This window comes from Abramis brama, assembly GCF_963993115.1.
Source record: "Abramis brama genome assembly, chromosome: 19".
NCBI lineage: Eukaryota > Metazoa > Chordata > Actinopteri > Cypriniformes > Leuciscidae > Abramis > Abramis brama.
Window position 1 is genome coordinate 32421314 of NC_139981.1, and position 15283 is coordinate 32436596.

Sequence of the window (15283 nt, forward strand, 5' to 3'; positions counted from 1 at the left end):
GCAAACTGCAAATTTACCAAAACAAAACAGTTGTATCAAGAAATGCAGTTTACAGTCAAAAGCATATAATTCCTCCATCATTATCAACGACTTACAAAAGACCACACACACACACACACTGAAGGAAAATTGTCCAAAAATGAACAACATACTGTACAAAGCAACAAACAGACAACAACCTTTCACCTCGCAAATTAGACTCACAGAATGTGAAAGCATGTTCCCTTATCTAATCTTCTGACTCATTCCTAAAGCCCCCCTCACAATATTTATCCTCTCTGCTGTCATACACAATCCAAACCTTGGAAGAATATTGGAATTACTATAATTTTCCTTTTGCTTCCACAAAAAAAGGGGGCTGACTTCTCTCTTCTATTTAGTGAAGTTCTCCTTATCTGCGTCTTATTTCAACCTCTGTAACCAAGAGGGAGGGAGGAGAGAGAGAGAGAGAGAGAGAGAGAGAGAGAGAGAGAGAGAGAGAGAGAGAGAGAGAGAGAGAGAGAGAGAGAGAGAGAGAGAGAGAGAGAGAGAGAGAGAGAGAGAGAGAGAGAGAGTTGGAAGGTGAATGGAGAGGGCAGGCTCACATCTGCAACTCTGCAGCCTCCTCAAACCCACCTCCTCCAACCCTGTGCTTTGCACAACCCTGGCCATGGGACACCAGACAGAGTGAGTAAGGGGGATTTTATTCAATAAGACTCCAGCTCCGTGCACATCAAATTCTGGTAAATCTTTGTCTTTTCTTTCTTTAACTGTTACAATGCATTGATTCTCTTTACTGTTGTGGTATTTGCAATTTTTCCTCTGGCTGCAACCAGCATGTAGAAGATACTGTTTCACATCTCATTATCTGAAGGATACCCCAACAGGTTAGGTCATTAAAAATGCTTGTTTGAAATTCATCCAGGGCTTCTTGAAAACCTTTTTTTTTTATTTTTTTTTATTTGATGGTGGTGTGCATTATTGTCTATGGAGGGTTGAGTTGATGTGTTTCCTTTTGAAAACATCTAAAAAAAGATGCAAGAGAAAACTGCATGTGCATAGAATCTCACATGCTTTGTCCTTTCTGACAGCTTTGCAAATCTTTGATCATGCATAGTAAATTTATAAGAAATGGTTATCAGTTCCTGACTTGTGCCACTGTCACAAGTGAAGAATGAATGGAATTATTTAACAGGGCTTTGTCCGGCAGCCGGTTTACGGGTAAATGTGCAGAAAAGTTATGTTAAGAAAGTTAAGAAACAATATAGCCTTCTTTAACTCATAAGAGTTGTGTTTCCTTGTTTGGGTAACAGCTATGATTAAAAAAGGCTGCACAGAAGAGCTGGAAAGGGCTCAAAAGGGAGATTCTCTAACAAACCGTAAGACATGTATTTTGATCACGTACGTAACTTGGTGGAAACTCCCTCGTAACAGCTCTGTCCTCGGTAGACTGTTGCCTTTACGGTCTTGATTATGTGAAATCGTTTCAGCGGTCTCTCTGATATAATGTTTTGGCTATTCCATTGGAGCCTAAGGAACTTGGCCCCCCATTTATTTTCCCCTCATGTTGGCAAACTAATTGAACATGCCTTACAGCAGTTGTTGATTTTGGTATTGAAAACCACTGGATTACAATAGCACATTTATAGCTGTGCAATGGAAAACAGGCAGAAAGGTTTTACTAAGACAATGGCTGCCAGTTAGAAAACATGAAGATAACTGATCCAAGACAAGCCATACACAATAAATCAAGAGTAACTACAGATGCGGAGCCAAATTAGAGCTACATGAAACATGTCTTTCCTGGGAAACCGACTAAATAAAGCATACATATTTGGCAGCTTTCCCACTTAGCCTAAAATACGGAGAGGTTAACGCCTCATCTGGAGGACAGGGAGGAATCAGCTGTTCAACAAGAGTTTCCTGCCTCCCACATCCAGTTGGACAAAACTCATCAACGTGTAATAAATCTTAAACAAGTATCACTACAAACACGATGAATTACTCATGCTAAAATTCCACTGAGATTTAAATGTCATGTTTTGGAAGACACATGCGGAGGATCCATTCGGCTAAATTTAAGGGGGAAATTCCTTTTGGTAGCAGAGAATGTTTAAACACGTTGCATTCCAGCTACATTACCGTTCCAAAGTCTCCTTCATCTTGACCTGGGGAACCATAAACTGTCTGAAGGTCCCCAATAACTTCCAAGGTCAATGAGTAGGTCATGGTGCAGAGAAAAGCCATATGGTTAGAGGCTGAGACTGGCAGACATACGTCTTTCCAGTTTTTGTGCAAGACTTGTAGTCATTAATTCCGTGAGAGTAATGGTGCATTACCAAATAGTCAATTCAAATTCATTCTGCACAGTCTTTTTTTTTTTTTTTTTTGGTCTAAAGTTGCTTTGGCTTTGTCACATGAACTTGAGCTTGGTCATTGTCCAGAGCAATAATTTCTCTGGCAGAAAGATAACCAGTTCCAAGGAATAGTGTGTGGGGAGGCGTGGGCTTGGGTGCTTAGCATGCAGACATGCTCGTGAAAATAATGGAGCATTCCACATACCTCCCCTTGTGCTGGGCTCTGAAAAGCACTGGAGTGAGGGCTAGTTCTAACAGACTGAAGGTCTAGGACATCCTTTCACTGCCCAGGAAGACGTCTGACTGACATGTAAAGCAACCAATCACAGTTAATTTTGTTTCCGCATCATGTTTAGGGGTATGAATGTCCCTAGGATAACAGACCAGCGTGCATGAATAATAAATAATTAATTCAAGAACGTTGTGCAAGTTTCCTGCAACAATGGAGTCACAAACTTCACATACTTCTGAAAATCCAGCGTTTAGTTGATCCTGATTAGAGCTCATTGTCAGGAATAAAAACTATGGTGCTCTTCTTCCATGAGGGCATTTGTCATTTTGCCCTTTGTTTCTAGGCGGACCATTAAAGAACACAACACACTATTCAACCAATCAGATGACGACTTTCAAAACTCCTAAAGTGCTTCCCATTTTGTGTGCCTCATGCATCAGACGATTAGCCAACAATCCGTAGCTGTGCTAAGACTGATTCTACCATGGCTGTCTTATGATACACCTCCCGGTCAAAGACTGGAAAACCCCAGTCACATAACTAGTCAAGGTTGAAGGATATATACAAGTTTCACTCGTGTTCCAGTCTTGCTCATGATCTCTCAGCTGGTGAGGATGGTAACTTGCATTGGGAATCTTTGTTTGACCGCAGCAATCAGTAGGCCAAAAAACACCCCCACCCCTTCCAAAGGGAGCATATCTGGTCTTCATTTATTACGGTGTTTTTTTTATAATGTCTGCAGTTCTTTCTCTTGCTGGAAACAGCACACAGTTTCCAGCAGCCAGAGTTAGATGAAGAACTGTTTCAAAACATGACATGATTCTACTTGGTGAGATTGTTAGGCTAAAATAATAACACTAATAATAAATTCACCCAACTGGACTATTCAGTGTTCAATACAAGTTAAGCTCAATCGACAGCACTTGTGGCATAATGTTGATTATTACAAAAGTCAATTTTGAAGTGAATGGGGCAAACATAAAAATGCTTACTGCTGCAATGGCATAGCCACAAAATGTAAACAATATGCACTTTGACATGTTTGTAGTGAGAATAATCTGTTACTTTTCTGTGTAAAGTTCTATGCATTTTTACAACTTTGTTGCCATGACAACACAATGTCCAAAACCATAAAACAAACATAAAAAGAACAGGAACCTTGCAACTCAAGTAATACGTTTTAACAGATGAATGAACTTACTTTTATAAAACTGAAAGCTTCACATACAAGCTCCACAAACGTCACATTTGCTCCAAAATCCATTTTTAAGTGTCTCACCATAAGCTTGATTTTTGCTTTCTGAAAAGGACACTTAGGCCTATGTGATGTCATTACTTGAATTTAGATGCTCAAATGATAAAGAAGTATGCACAAACAGGTTACACACTACCATAATTTCCATTCTATGGTTTTCATAGCCAGGCCTAGAAATGCACAACCATCTTTGTTAGCATGTACCGAATTAACCGCATTATATCCTGTGCGCAACAAATGCAACAAAACTGCATCTTCTCAATTGTTTTGGTTGAGATGTTTACATTGATTACAAAAAGCATGTTATTCATTTAACAAAACTATAAAACTAAACATCTGCAAATCCAATGGCATTCATGTGAGGACATCTAAGAAATGCATGTCTTATCTTCATTTCTCTTCAGGTGCTAAACTGGAGCTTGGTACTTCAGGAACATGGGTTGCAAAATGAGATCCATGCATTTTGTGTTTTGGTGTCTTTACTTCATGCTCCTTCACTTGTTTTGCACAGCACAAGATGAGGACATGAGATTAAGTAAGCGTGCTTCTTTCATCTTCATTAGTGAATGTTGCATGAAGACTATTGACTCAGATAATAACATGACCTAATGATGCAGTGTTCATTGTGGCTGTCTTAATGCAGAGCAAATGCAACAATTTCTGCAACTTCTTTAGAGCAATTTGGTCATCCAATTGGGAACACGAGGCAGATTGTCAATACTTTAATAACATGACCATTATCACAAACATAGAAACAATAAAGATAGAACTTTGGAGTCAAGTGTCCAAAATGTGCCTTGGTCCAATGGTCAACTCACGCTATGCAAAATCTTGTATTCGTTCCTCAATTTCAGGTTGTAGGACAGCACCAAGTGATTTAGTATTCATACTCGATGGATCATGGAGTGTGGATGACATAAACTTTGAGATTGTCAAACGGTGGCTGATGAATATCACCATGAGCTTCGACATCGGTCAGAAGTTCACCCAGGTTGGGGTGGTGCAATATAGCGACGACCCCTTCTTACATATACCCCTGGGAAAACATTTCTCAAGCAATAACCTCATCAAGGCCATGGAGTCCATAGAATACATGGGTGGAAACACAAACACAGGGAAGGCTATCAAGTTTGCCAACGACAAACTCTTTGCCCTGTCCGAGCGAGGTCCGAATGGCATTGCAAAAATTGCTGTGGTTCTGACGGATGGGAAGTCACAAGATGAAGTGCTGGCAGCTGCAGAAGCTGCAAGGAAAAAGGGGATAATTCTCTTCGCAATTGGCGTCGGGTCTGAGACCGAGGAGGCAGAGCTCAGGGCCATTGCCAACAAACCATCCTCAGCCTATGTTTTTTCTGTGGAAGACTATAAAGCAATCGCAAAGATCCGTGAAGTTATTAGGCAGAAGCTGTGCGAAGGTAAGCCTCCATGTTCCTCTATGTCTCTAGGCTTTCATATCTCACTCATTTGTCTAATATTTTTCACAGGTGTCACATTGAAATTATACAGTTTTATGGCCACGAGCTTCAGCAGGGGAGCACGACTTTGTTGCTTTAGCATGTCATGTACCCGTGGAGACAGGTTTATGGCATCTCCATGTTTGAGCTGCATGCATAATTTGGTGCCTCTCGCCTCAATGCACGAATTACAGTTTGATTTATGTCCTACAACATCCAGGTGTTATGAGTTCACCAAGGTGGCTATAAATTGTCTAAAAGTGTGAAATTAGGTCATGCATTGCTGAGCACGTTTCAGAGATTGTGACATCAATTTCTAGCAAGCTTACAAACAAGCCAGTCTGATTGTTTGAAAGTTCTGCAAAAGGCCAGTAATTCTGAGATGCGTATACACAGTTAATCCAGTTTTGGCAGATGCAAATGTCAAGTTTGTATAGTTCCCTCCAACCAAAATTATTTCATTACTGCAAGGTGTGACTTGGATTTGCAGTAAAGCAGAAGTAGCACAATATTAAGACTTGATCAACCGCAATTCTTGAAATGGGGAGGAAGCATATTTCCCAAGGCACTTTTCTGTTCTTCCAATGGATTACTCAGCAACAACTCCAGACAGACTTGTTAAAAAGCGAAAATAAAAACTGGAGTGCAATATAGCCATTAGGTTGGAAATCAGGCCTCCATAAAAGTTTGCTAAGACTCCTGAAGCTCATGATAGAAAGTCTTTCCGGACACTGGAAAAGTTAATGATTAAGGCACTTTATGATAGAAGAGGTCATCTTTTGTCTGGTATTTGCAATGTCGGGGACATTCTTCAGTCAGACTGCATATTTGCACAATGTCCAGTGTCCCACTCCAAGGTATTCCTACGATTTTTTTAGACTAGTCTTCAAGCCAAATAAAATAAACCACATCATTCCATAAATAATTAACCCTTTTCAGCCATTTTTCTCACTGTGCACGTTGTTGGGATATTAATATCAAAGCAAATTCAAGGCAGAGGAATGATAGGGTATTGCTTAGTTAGCTTAATTCTGATTAAGGCATTATTTGTTGCAGTGTGGCAATTTACCTTGTTTTCTCTATTTAATGTACCATAGAGACTGTATGTCCAGCAAAGATTCCATTTAATTCTGGGGATGCAAAAGGATTTGACATTCTCCTCTATCTCAACTTGGCTAAAAAAGCCAAAAAGACACAAGGATCATTTTATGGCAGCAAAGCCTACCAGGTGACATCCCGAGTTGACCTGAGTGAGAACACTAGGTAAAGGTATTTATGGTATCAAGCTTCTATGTCCTTGCAAGAATACTCTGTTTGATTTGAAACATCATTTTCAACTTAATGTCCGTAGGATGCTATTTCCAGGCGGACTTCCACCATCCTATGTTTTTGTGGCCACGCTGAAGTACAAAGGCTCTGTGGTTATGGAGGACTGGGATCTATGGCGGATACAGACTAAGGATGAAAAGCCTCAAATGGCTGTAACTCTAAATGGTCTGGACAGAACAGTGATATTCACCACCACCACCAGCAGTACACCAAGCGGAACTCAAACTGTGGTCTTCACAAAATCACCTGCTAAGGTAAATACAGAGCATGAGAAAAGAACACTGAAACAAATTCATGAACTCTGTGTGCTAATTAGTCAAATCCATCAGTTAATTCGGAAAAACTTTATTTTGATGATCCACTTTAGACATTCTACTACCTTTAAGTAACTTTGCAGCTAACTGTCATTAGAGTATTAGTAGACAGTCTGCTTAATATCCGCTAACACTTTATTTTGATGCTCCCCAACAGACATTCTACTGATTATAAGTAACGACTTGTCAACTTATTCTACATACCTGAACCTTAACACCTAACCCTAACCTAGCAGTCAACTGCAGCCTACATTTACATTTTACATTTATTAATTTAGCAGATGCTTTTATCCAAAGCGACATACAAATGAGAACAATAGAAGCAGTTAAACTAACAGTAGGACAACATGCAAGTGCTATGACCCTTCTTTTTTAATTTTTAGAAATAGAATAGAAGAGAAAGTGTTAGTATTACTGGATCAAGTGCTGCCGAAAAAGATGCGTCTTCAGCCATTTCTTGAAAATGGCTATGGACTCAGCAGCTCTGGTTGAGCTAGGCAGATCATTCCACCAGTCAAGGTAAAGGTCAGAGAAAGAGATTTTGTGCCTCTTTGAGATGATGCACCACAAGACGACGTTCACTTGCAGAGCGCAAGTTTCTGGATGGCACATAAGTCTGAAGTTATGAGTTTAGGTAAAAGGGAACAGAGCCAGTGTTTGTTCTGTAAGCAATCGTCGGTGACTTGAATTCGATGCGAGCGGCAACTGGCAACCAGTGCAATTTTGTGAGGAGAGGAGTGACGTGTGCTCTCTTCGGCTTGTTAAAGACCACTCTAGCTGCAGCATTCTGGATCAGTTGCAGAGGCTTGACAGAGCAAGCTGGAAGACCAGCCAGGAGAGCATTACAATAGTCCAGTCTGGATAGAACAAGCGCTTGGACAAGGAGATGTGTAGCTCTGATAGGAAGGGCCTGATCCTCCTAATGTTGTACAAGGCAAATCTGCAGGGGGAGTGTGAGTTAAATTGATCATCATTTACAACTCCAAGGTTCCTGGCTGACCAGCAGACAGATCCAGCAGGATGAGAACTGAGGATTTGAAAGCTGCTCTTGCCAGTCTCAGAGCTTCAATTACTGAGAGCAGGGCAGTCTCAGTTGAGTGTCCGCTTTTGAAAGACTGATTGTTGTCCAGGAGGTTGTTCTGTGTAAGAAAGGAAGAGATCTGGTTGAAAACAACTCGTTCATGTGTTTTCGCGGCGAATGGAAGAAGGGATACCGGTCTGTAATTCTCCAGACATGCTGGATTTAGAGTGGGTTCCTTAAGCAGTGTGGTTACCCGAGCCTGCTTAAATGCTGTGGGAAGGCTACCAGTGTGAAGAGAGGTGTTGATGATGTGCGTGAGTGCGGGTACAACTTAGGAAGAAATGGCTTGAAGTAGGTTAGTGGGAATAGGATCAGGACAGGTAGTAGGGCGATTGGAAAGGAGGAGTTTGGAGACTTCTGCCTCTGAAAGTAGAGAGAAGGAGGGTAGAATGTGTCTGTTAGCTGGTAAAATGTGTGTGTCAGTTTGTGGATTGGTAAGTTGGCCGCTGATGGTGGTTGTTTTATTTATGAAGAATGTGGCAAAATCGTCAGCTGTTAGGGTTGATGGAGGAGGAGGAGGAGGGTTGAGAAGAGAGGAGAAGGTTTTGAAAAGCATGCGAATTGTTAAGAATTGTTCATTTTGTTGTGATAGTAAGTCATTTTAGCAGTAGAGATATTAGCAGAGAAGGAAGAGAGGAGGGATTGATAAAGACCAAGGTCAGTAGGATCTTTCAATTTATGCCACTTCCTCTCTGCACCCCTGAGTTTAAAGTCATTCAAGTCTACAAATACTTTAATGAATGTTAGTTGACATGAAGTTCCAAAGTTAATTATAGTTAGTAGAATGTCTAAAGTGGACCATCAAAATAAAGTGTAATCGTTCATTCCCCATCAGTTCAAATTTCCATGGCATACACCTAGAAAATCCATGCTGATCATCACCAGCATACTAAATTTTGTGTTTTGGATGCTTGGGATCCTCAATTGATGTGCTATGTTTCAATGGTTCTGCTTCACTAGCTTCACCAAAAAGACCATGGTGGTTGATGTTTTGGTCCATGAGCTATATCAGCACTTATCCAGCCTGAAAATCAATGTGTGCCTAAGCTGGTTTTAGCAGGGATACTACAATTTCAGACAAATTTCACACCTTCATCCCTTAACAGTGGACTCACAGCCCAAGGCAGCCAAGTAAATTGGATCCCAGACTTACTAGTCCCATATGGATAAAAAATTGGTGGAATTTGGAAAAGAAATACTGAAACCATTTTTATACATCATAAACTTGATCTTTTTCATATACTTTATATTCTCTCCAATACACTTTATGGAATGATTCCTTATTATTTAAATTATGAGCACTCAAAGTTAAGTGACACAGAGCCCTAGTGTGTTTATTATTTAACGTTTACATAAATCTTTCTTTTATGATGCCAATGCTACTGAATAACAGTTTACTAAGACGTTCTTATCTTCCTCATAAAATCCCATTTATTGTATATAAAGTAAATGTACTAATGTAAAAATTTAATGTAAAACACCATCATCTGCATTCTGCTATGTTTTATGTATTTTACAGAAACTATTTGATGAAAAATGGCATCAGCTGCGTCTTCTAGTAACAGAGGAAGATGTCACTCTGTACGTCGATGATCTGGAAATTGAAACCTTGGCACTAGAGCCTCCTGATGGTATTTTTATTAACGGAAAAACACAGGTTGGGAAGTACGTCAGCAAAGAAACAACTGTACCTGTAAGTATGTTAATGACTTCTTGGATCTCATTTTACAGACTTTCACTGTTATGTTGTTACTCTGTAGTTACTCTTATTATATTATTTTTGTTAGCGAAGCACTCTATGGTTATGTTAGACTTGCTTAAACTTGTATACATTGTATTACATTATAGTGAATTACTAAATGACAAATAATCACTCAATGGGCCCTATTTTAACGATCTGAAACGCAAGTGTCAAAGCGCAAAGCGCAAGTAACTTTGTGGGCGGGTCTTGGCGCTGTTGCTATTTTCCCAGCGGGATAAATGACTCTTGCACCAGGCGCAAATCTAAAATGGGTTGGTCTGAAGTAGCTTCATTATTCATAGGTGTGGTTTGGGCGTAACGTGAAATAAACCAATCAGAGCGTCATCTCACATTCCCTTTAAGAGCAGGCGCGTTTGTTCTAAAGCGGATTCTTATTATAACGGCGGATTTGCCAGACGCGCGCCAGGAGCTGTTCACAGCCAAGGAGAGCAACGCTCTCGTCAGGGACGTTGGGGATGGAGAAACCCACCCAAATTAACTTCGGTTTAAAAGGTGTATGATAATTTGGGTAAATTGTCTATCTATCTATCTATCTATCTATCTATCTATCTATCTATCTATCTATCTATCTATCTATCTATCTATCTATCTATCTATCTATCTATCTATCTATCTATCTATCATAATAATGTATGATTTGCAAAAATGAAAACTGCTGCTTCTGTGTAGATGAGAGAATCAAAGTGTATGCGCGTTGTGCACACGCTACATTGATTATGGCCAAGCATGCGCCCTTAAATTAGCATATGAATAACATGCACAACGCGCCACTGACTTTAAACTATTTTTTCCTGGTTAGTGGCGCAATTGTTTTCTAAACCTGCAAAATAGCATGAAGGAACGTTTGCGCCGGAACACGCCTCCTTTTTTGCGCTGAACCGCCTAGGGAGCGCAAGTTCATTCCCTAGTTTAGCGACGTGCTTCTGTGGAGGGAAAAGCGCGCTTTGCGCGGGTGCAAAATAGGAATGATACATGCGTCAGTGTACAAAGTCAATTGCGCTGGGTGCAAGATAGGGCCCAATATCTTACTCAAATAGTGTGAGTTATTGCCTGTTATAAGCACCAATTAAATATACTTTCTTACTGAATATCTCACTAAATACATTGGCTGGTGCTGTGGAGATGTGATGTTGAGGTGATGCCTGTCCATTCAGGTGAATCCAAGAGTAGGAGCATTTAGAGTTTTATTGTTCTGTTTTTTTATTTGTATTTTGATTGTTGAAGTTAGCTTATTCTAACACTGTTATAAGGGAAACCTAACATTAAAGGGGCTATATATAAGAATTTTAATGTATTAGACGCTTTTTTATTGCCGATACTTGAACAGCTTGTAACAAAATGTAAAAAATGAGACCTTCCCCGACTTCCTAGCTGGTCTTTGAAAGCCTGTGGACTGATTTTTAAGTACTCAGGATGTTCTGGCCAAAAAAATCAAAAGGAAGTTAGGTGCGCTCCCGAGAGCCTTTTTTCAATGACACATGAAACGAATGCTTATACAATGTTCAGGATAATGCAGAAAGAGCTATTCTTTACTGTAATATCATTAGCCACATTTCCATTACCCTTCAGATTGTGCAAATTGAAATTAAAAATTTAAAATACACCCAATGGAAACATATCAATTTCGCAAAAACTCCCATATATTGCAAAAAAGTTTTTATGCTCGCATGAGATGGGTTTCAGGCAATTCGAAAAAGGAATATTTCACAAAACTGCCATTGAAACAGCTTTTCCACATTTACAGGTCACCTGGCGTATGTAAAAGCTGATCATTCTTTAAAGATGACGCGGTATGTTTGGACAGAAGACGAGACATTAAACTCATAAAAGACAAAAATATTACAGGAATACTGGATTCTAAACAACAAATAAATGCCACAATTTATCAAGACCTTGAAGCAGATAGGAGGGAGAAACATCTCATACGTGCCGTCCCAAGTATAAGTGGCTTTCCTGGCCATTAATGCTTGGATAACAAGCCTACGTCTCCTTTGATTAAAGATAATGACTAGTGCAGTGGCTGGGATATACATAAACCTATATATATAATATATAAGAAAATATAGCAAATAGCGTTTTGCACAAATCTGTAATGGAAACACAGCTACTTTGTCATCAAAATCATTATCAAAGTATCAAAGTATCAAAGTAAAGATATTAATTCAAACTATAGTATCACATAGCCAGATCTATATAGTTCATAGTCTTGAATATACTTTATAATCAAACTATTATAACAGTGTAATTTTAATTACCTCATCTGTCGACATGAGCTGGTGCAAACATATCCACATCATTTTGATCAGATGCTTTCTTAACTGCTGTTATTGAGAGGAAAGTGCAAAGCACATATTTACCTATTCATCTAAACATATATCACTGCAAAGGTATTTCTTTTACTTCTAAGCGAAGAACAAAAAAAAAAAAAAAAAAAACGTCACCGTGAGTATATCGGGCCTTGAATCACATTCAGTTGCTTGTACGTTATGTTAGCAATAATAATAATAATAATAATAATAATGCTGGCTGCAGTTCACTTAACAGCCACTGGTGTCGCTAATAACAAAAGTTTCTGAATTCTACATATAGCCCCTTTAATATAATTTTGTGTGTGTCATATGTCTCAACTTAAACTTTATTTTGATTATTTGACTACACTTTGTTTTGGACTACAAACAAAATGATGACAAAGCTTATTATATAATTGTCTGAAGGAATATTGGAGGTTATTGGAATGTGTGTGTGTGTGTGTGTTTGTGATCTTTTGCCAAAGAATAAACATATCATGGAACATTTTCAACATGTGCAACACAGCAGTGTTCTTGTGGAAAAGCAGACACCATGTCATGTTGACACCAAATGTGTTTTATTTGCAACAGGGAGCACCTTTCCCCTTCCCTACAGCCCCAGGCCTTGACTTTTCTAAAACTACCTGTAATTTGTACTCTCTCCCTCTTCCTGAACAGTTTGAAATTCAAAAACTCAGAATCTACTGTGACCCTGAGCAGAATAACAGGGAAACAGCCTGTGAAATACCTGGAGTTGTAAGTACCAGAATCTTGGATCTTTCTGTTTTGGCCTATTCACATAAATTCCACCTATTAATGTCACATCAGATTAGGAGTGACTTGATATTTGAAATATTTGATCATATTACCAGACCATTCTTTAAAAACTGATAAGTAAAACACAAAGGAATTTGTTCATTTTATATTTATTTTTGTAATTCCAGTCATTCCAGTCCACCATGTTTTGGAATGTGTTTAATGTACTGTATGTAATCTGATCTAATCTGTTCAATTATACTAACAAGATAAAAGCACCTTCTCAGCTTCAAACAGAGCATGACATTTGCTTAGAAAAGTTTATTAGAAAGTCAATCACCGGCTTTGTCATTGTTCTCAGTTCACTAACTCAGTTTGCCTGACTTGGCACTATTTCTTTCAGACTCACTGTTTAGAGATGTAGGGCATTTATAAACACTGTGGCAAACACTTTATTTCAAATTATTTTCCTTTTCTACTTGCGCATGTAATGCCTTGCACCTCTTAGCAAAGTTGTGGTTTTTGCCCTGGCCCCTTCATGTATTTTCACTCCTTTCATTTTTTAGGATGGAGAGGTATGTACTTTTGAAGATGGCTTTGCTCGCTTTCAAAAGTAACTGCTTATCTCATTTTGAATTGCAGAGGTAAGATTTGCCTCATGTTCTTTTGGAGTGTCTAAGTATTGTCATAGCTGGAAAATCTTTCAAAGGACTGTCAGCAGCTTTGAGAATGTATGGCTGAACGATGCTGGTGTGGACCTTCTCACTCACAAAAGCTGAAAAAAAGTTAAACTGCTTGTATATAAAGTACTTTGGCAGTGGCATGGTTCTCCACCGTACTTTAAAGTCCCCCTGTAGTCAATAATCTTATCCCTTAAAACTCAGCTTTGATCAACAAAATGACATATTTAAATGTTTTTTTCCTAGACATTTTTTTCTTTGTTCCTTAAAATAGCTTGAATGTAAATCTACACCCTTGCTTCATTTAGTATACGCGTATATTTATATATTATATTACATAGTATATATTTTATGAGTATACAAATTAGTCCCGCCTCCACTCACTCAGAGATCCACTCGTTGACGATCACACACTGATTTTTTTACAAGGTAGTTTGTGACGTCAGAAACACCAGCGATTTCAAAGCGTGTTTTTGAGACTGTCTTTGGTTCACTGCAGTTTTAAGGAGAAAATACTCAGCAATGGTGTCGACTTATGAATTTGCACATGGTTTGTCTTAAAGCATATTAAAAACACCACATAGACACATAAACAACATTAAAAGCTGGATTTTCACCACAGGGGGACTGTGTCATTGTCATGGTACCATGTCTAAATCTCTGTACCTTTTAGTGTATCACATGGGCACTTAAAGTCAGCATGAAATGGAAGTTGCAACTGTATTTTCTTCCCTATTGTAACATATGTCGGCTTCTCCAACAAGAATAAATGTAGGGTGAGACCATTAGGAATAGACTGAATCGCTGTCGTTAGTTAATTGATACGATTGATGTGAGTGACAGGTTGCTTGAAGGCAGGGATTATTGTCCCGTCCTCACTCTGGTGCACAGGCCATCAGAAGAGATCGAGTCCTTGCGAGGGCAAGGGAAAGCCATTTTTTTATTAAAGATTACAAGAGCACATGAATGCGTAAAAAAAATAAACATGGCAATATTCCATAAAAATAAGATTTGTCAATTTTGATATCATGTTGACTTTAAAATTGCTAATGTCGTGAAACAGGTTCAACAGTGTTGTGCTGTAGGCTGTCTCTATTATTGTCGTTTTTCTATTTCCAAACTACTGTGCCGTACTGCTGAATGTACTGCTGAATACTGCAAGTTTAGCTTATGCCACAAACAGGAAATGTCTGACGCTTTATGTTTTATAAAATGCAGCATAGTAAACAATGTTTTTCTATTTTCTTAGTGTGATAATGGACCAGGTGACATTGATCCAACCCCAGAGCCCTGCATCTGTCCACCTGGGCCACCAGGTACCCCAGGAATGAAGGTACGATATAGCCTATCCCTCAACCCCTTTGGCAGCTTTATACAACAGAACACCTTATATAATCTCTTCATTGCATCAGAAGTCATTGCATTGCACATAAAAGTCTCCAAAAGGCAAGTTTGAAGTTTATAAGGTCATGCCTATGCTTGAAAACACATGCTGCTTTTCAGCAGGTGATCACCATAAACAGAATTCTGAAGTTACAGACAGATTTACTACATTCATCATTTTCTCATTCAAGAGACCAAAAAATATTCTTATATAAAGCAAAGCATTTATGAATAAATATAAGCAGGGCTTTACATTAACTTCCACCAACCAGCCAAATGTGGGTGTATTTCAGCAGTGGCGTGTAACGCAATCACTCCAACTAGCCACTTTGGCGGGTTGAATTTTATATATAATATGTTTACACTTTTCAATTGTAGTCTTTTATAAAGGCACCTGAAATAATAAACTAAGT

General features: G+C 38.9%; 1 protein-coding gene across 2 annotated transcripts in view; it reads left to right on the forward strand.

The window, feature by feature from the left end:
* The first annotated feature begins 535 nt into the window (after positions 1 to 535).
* Positions 536 to 15283, forward strand: part of col21a1 (collagen, type XXI, alpha 1) — an 85506-nt gene continuing 70758 nt past the window's right edge. The window contains exons 1-8 of one of the 2 annotated variants that reach the window (XM_084092266.1): positions 536 to 666; positions 4228 to 4358; positions 4678 to 5238; positions 6375 to 6540; positions 6629 to 6860; positions 9521 to 9694; positions 12730 to 12807; positions 14737 to 14820. In XM_084092266.1, coding sequence (XP_083948392.1) covers positions 4259 to 4358; positions 4678 to 5238; positions 6375 to 6540; positions 6629 to 6860; positions 9521 to 9694; positions 12730 to 12807; positions 14737 to 14820 — 1395 coding nt within the window. In that variant the 5' untranslated portion in view covers positions 536 to 666; positions 4228 to 4258. Of the gene's footprint in view, positions 723 to 4227; positions 4359 to 4677; positions 5239 to 6374; positions 6541 to 6628; positions 6861 to 9520; positions 9695 to 12729; positions 12808 to 14736; positions 14821 to 15283 lie in introns of both variants that reach the window. The other variant, XM_084092265.1, reaches the window with a different exon arrangement.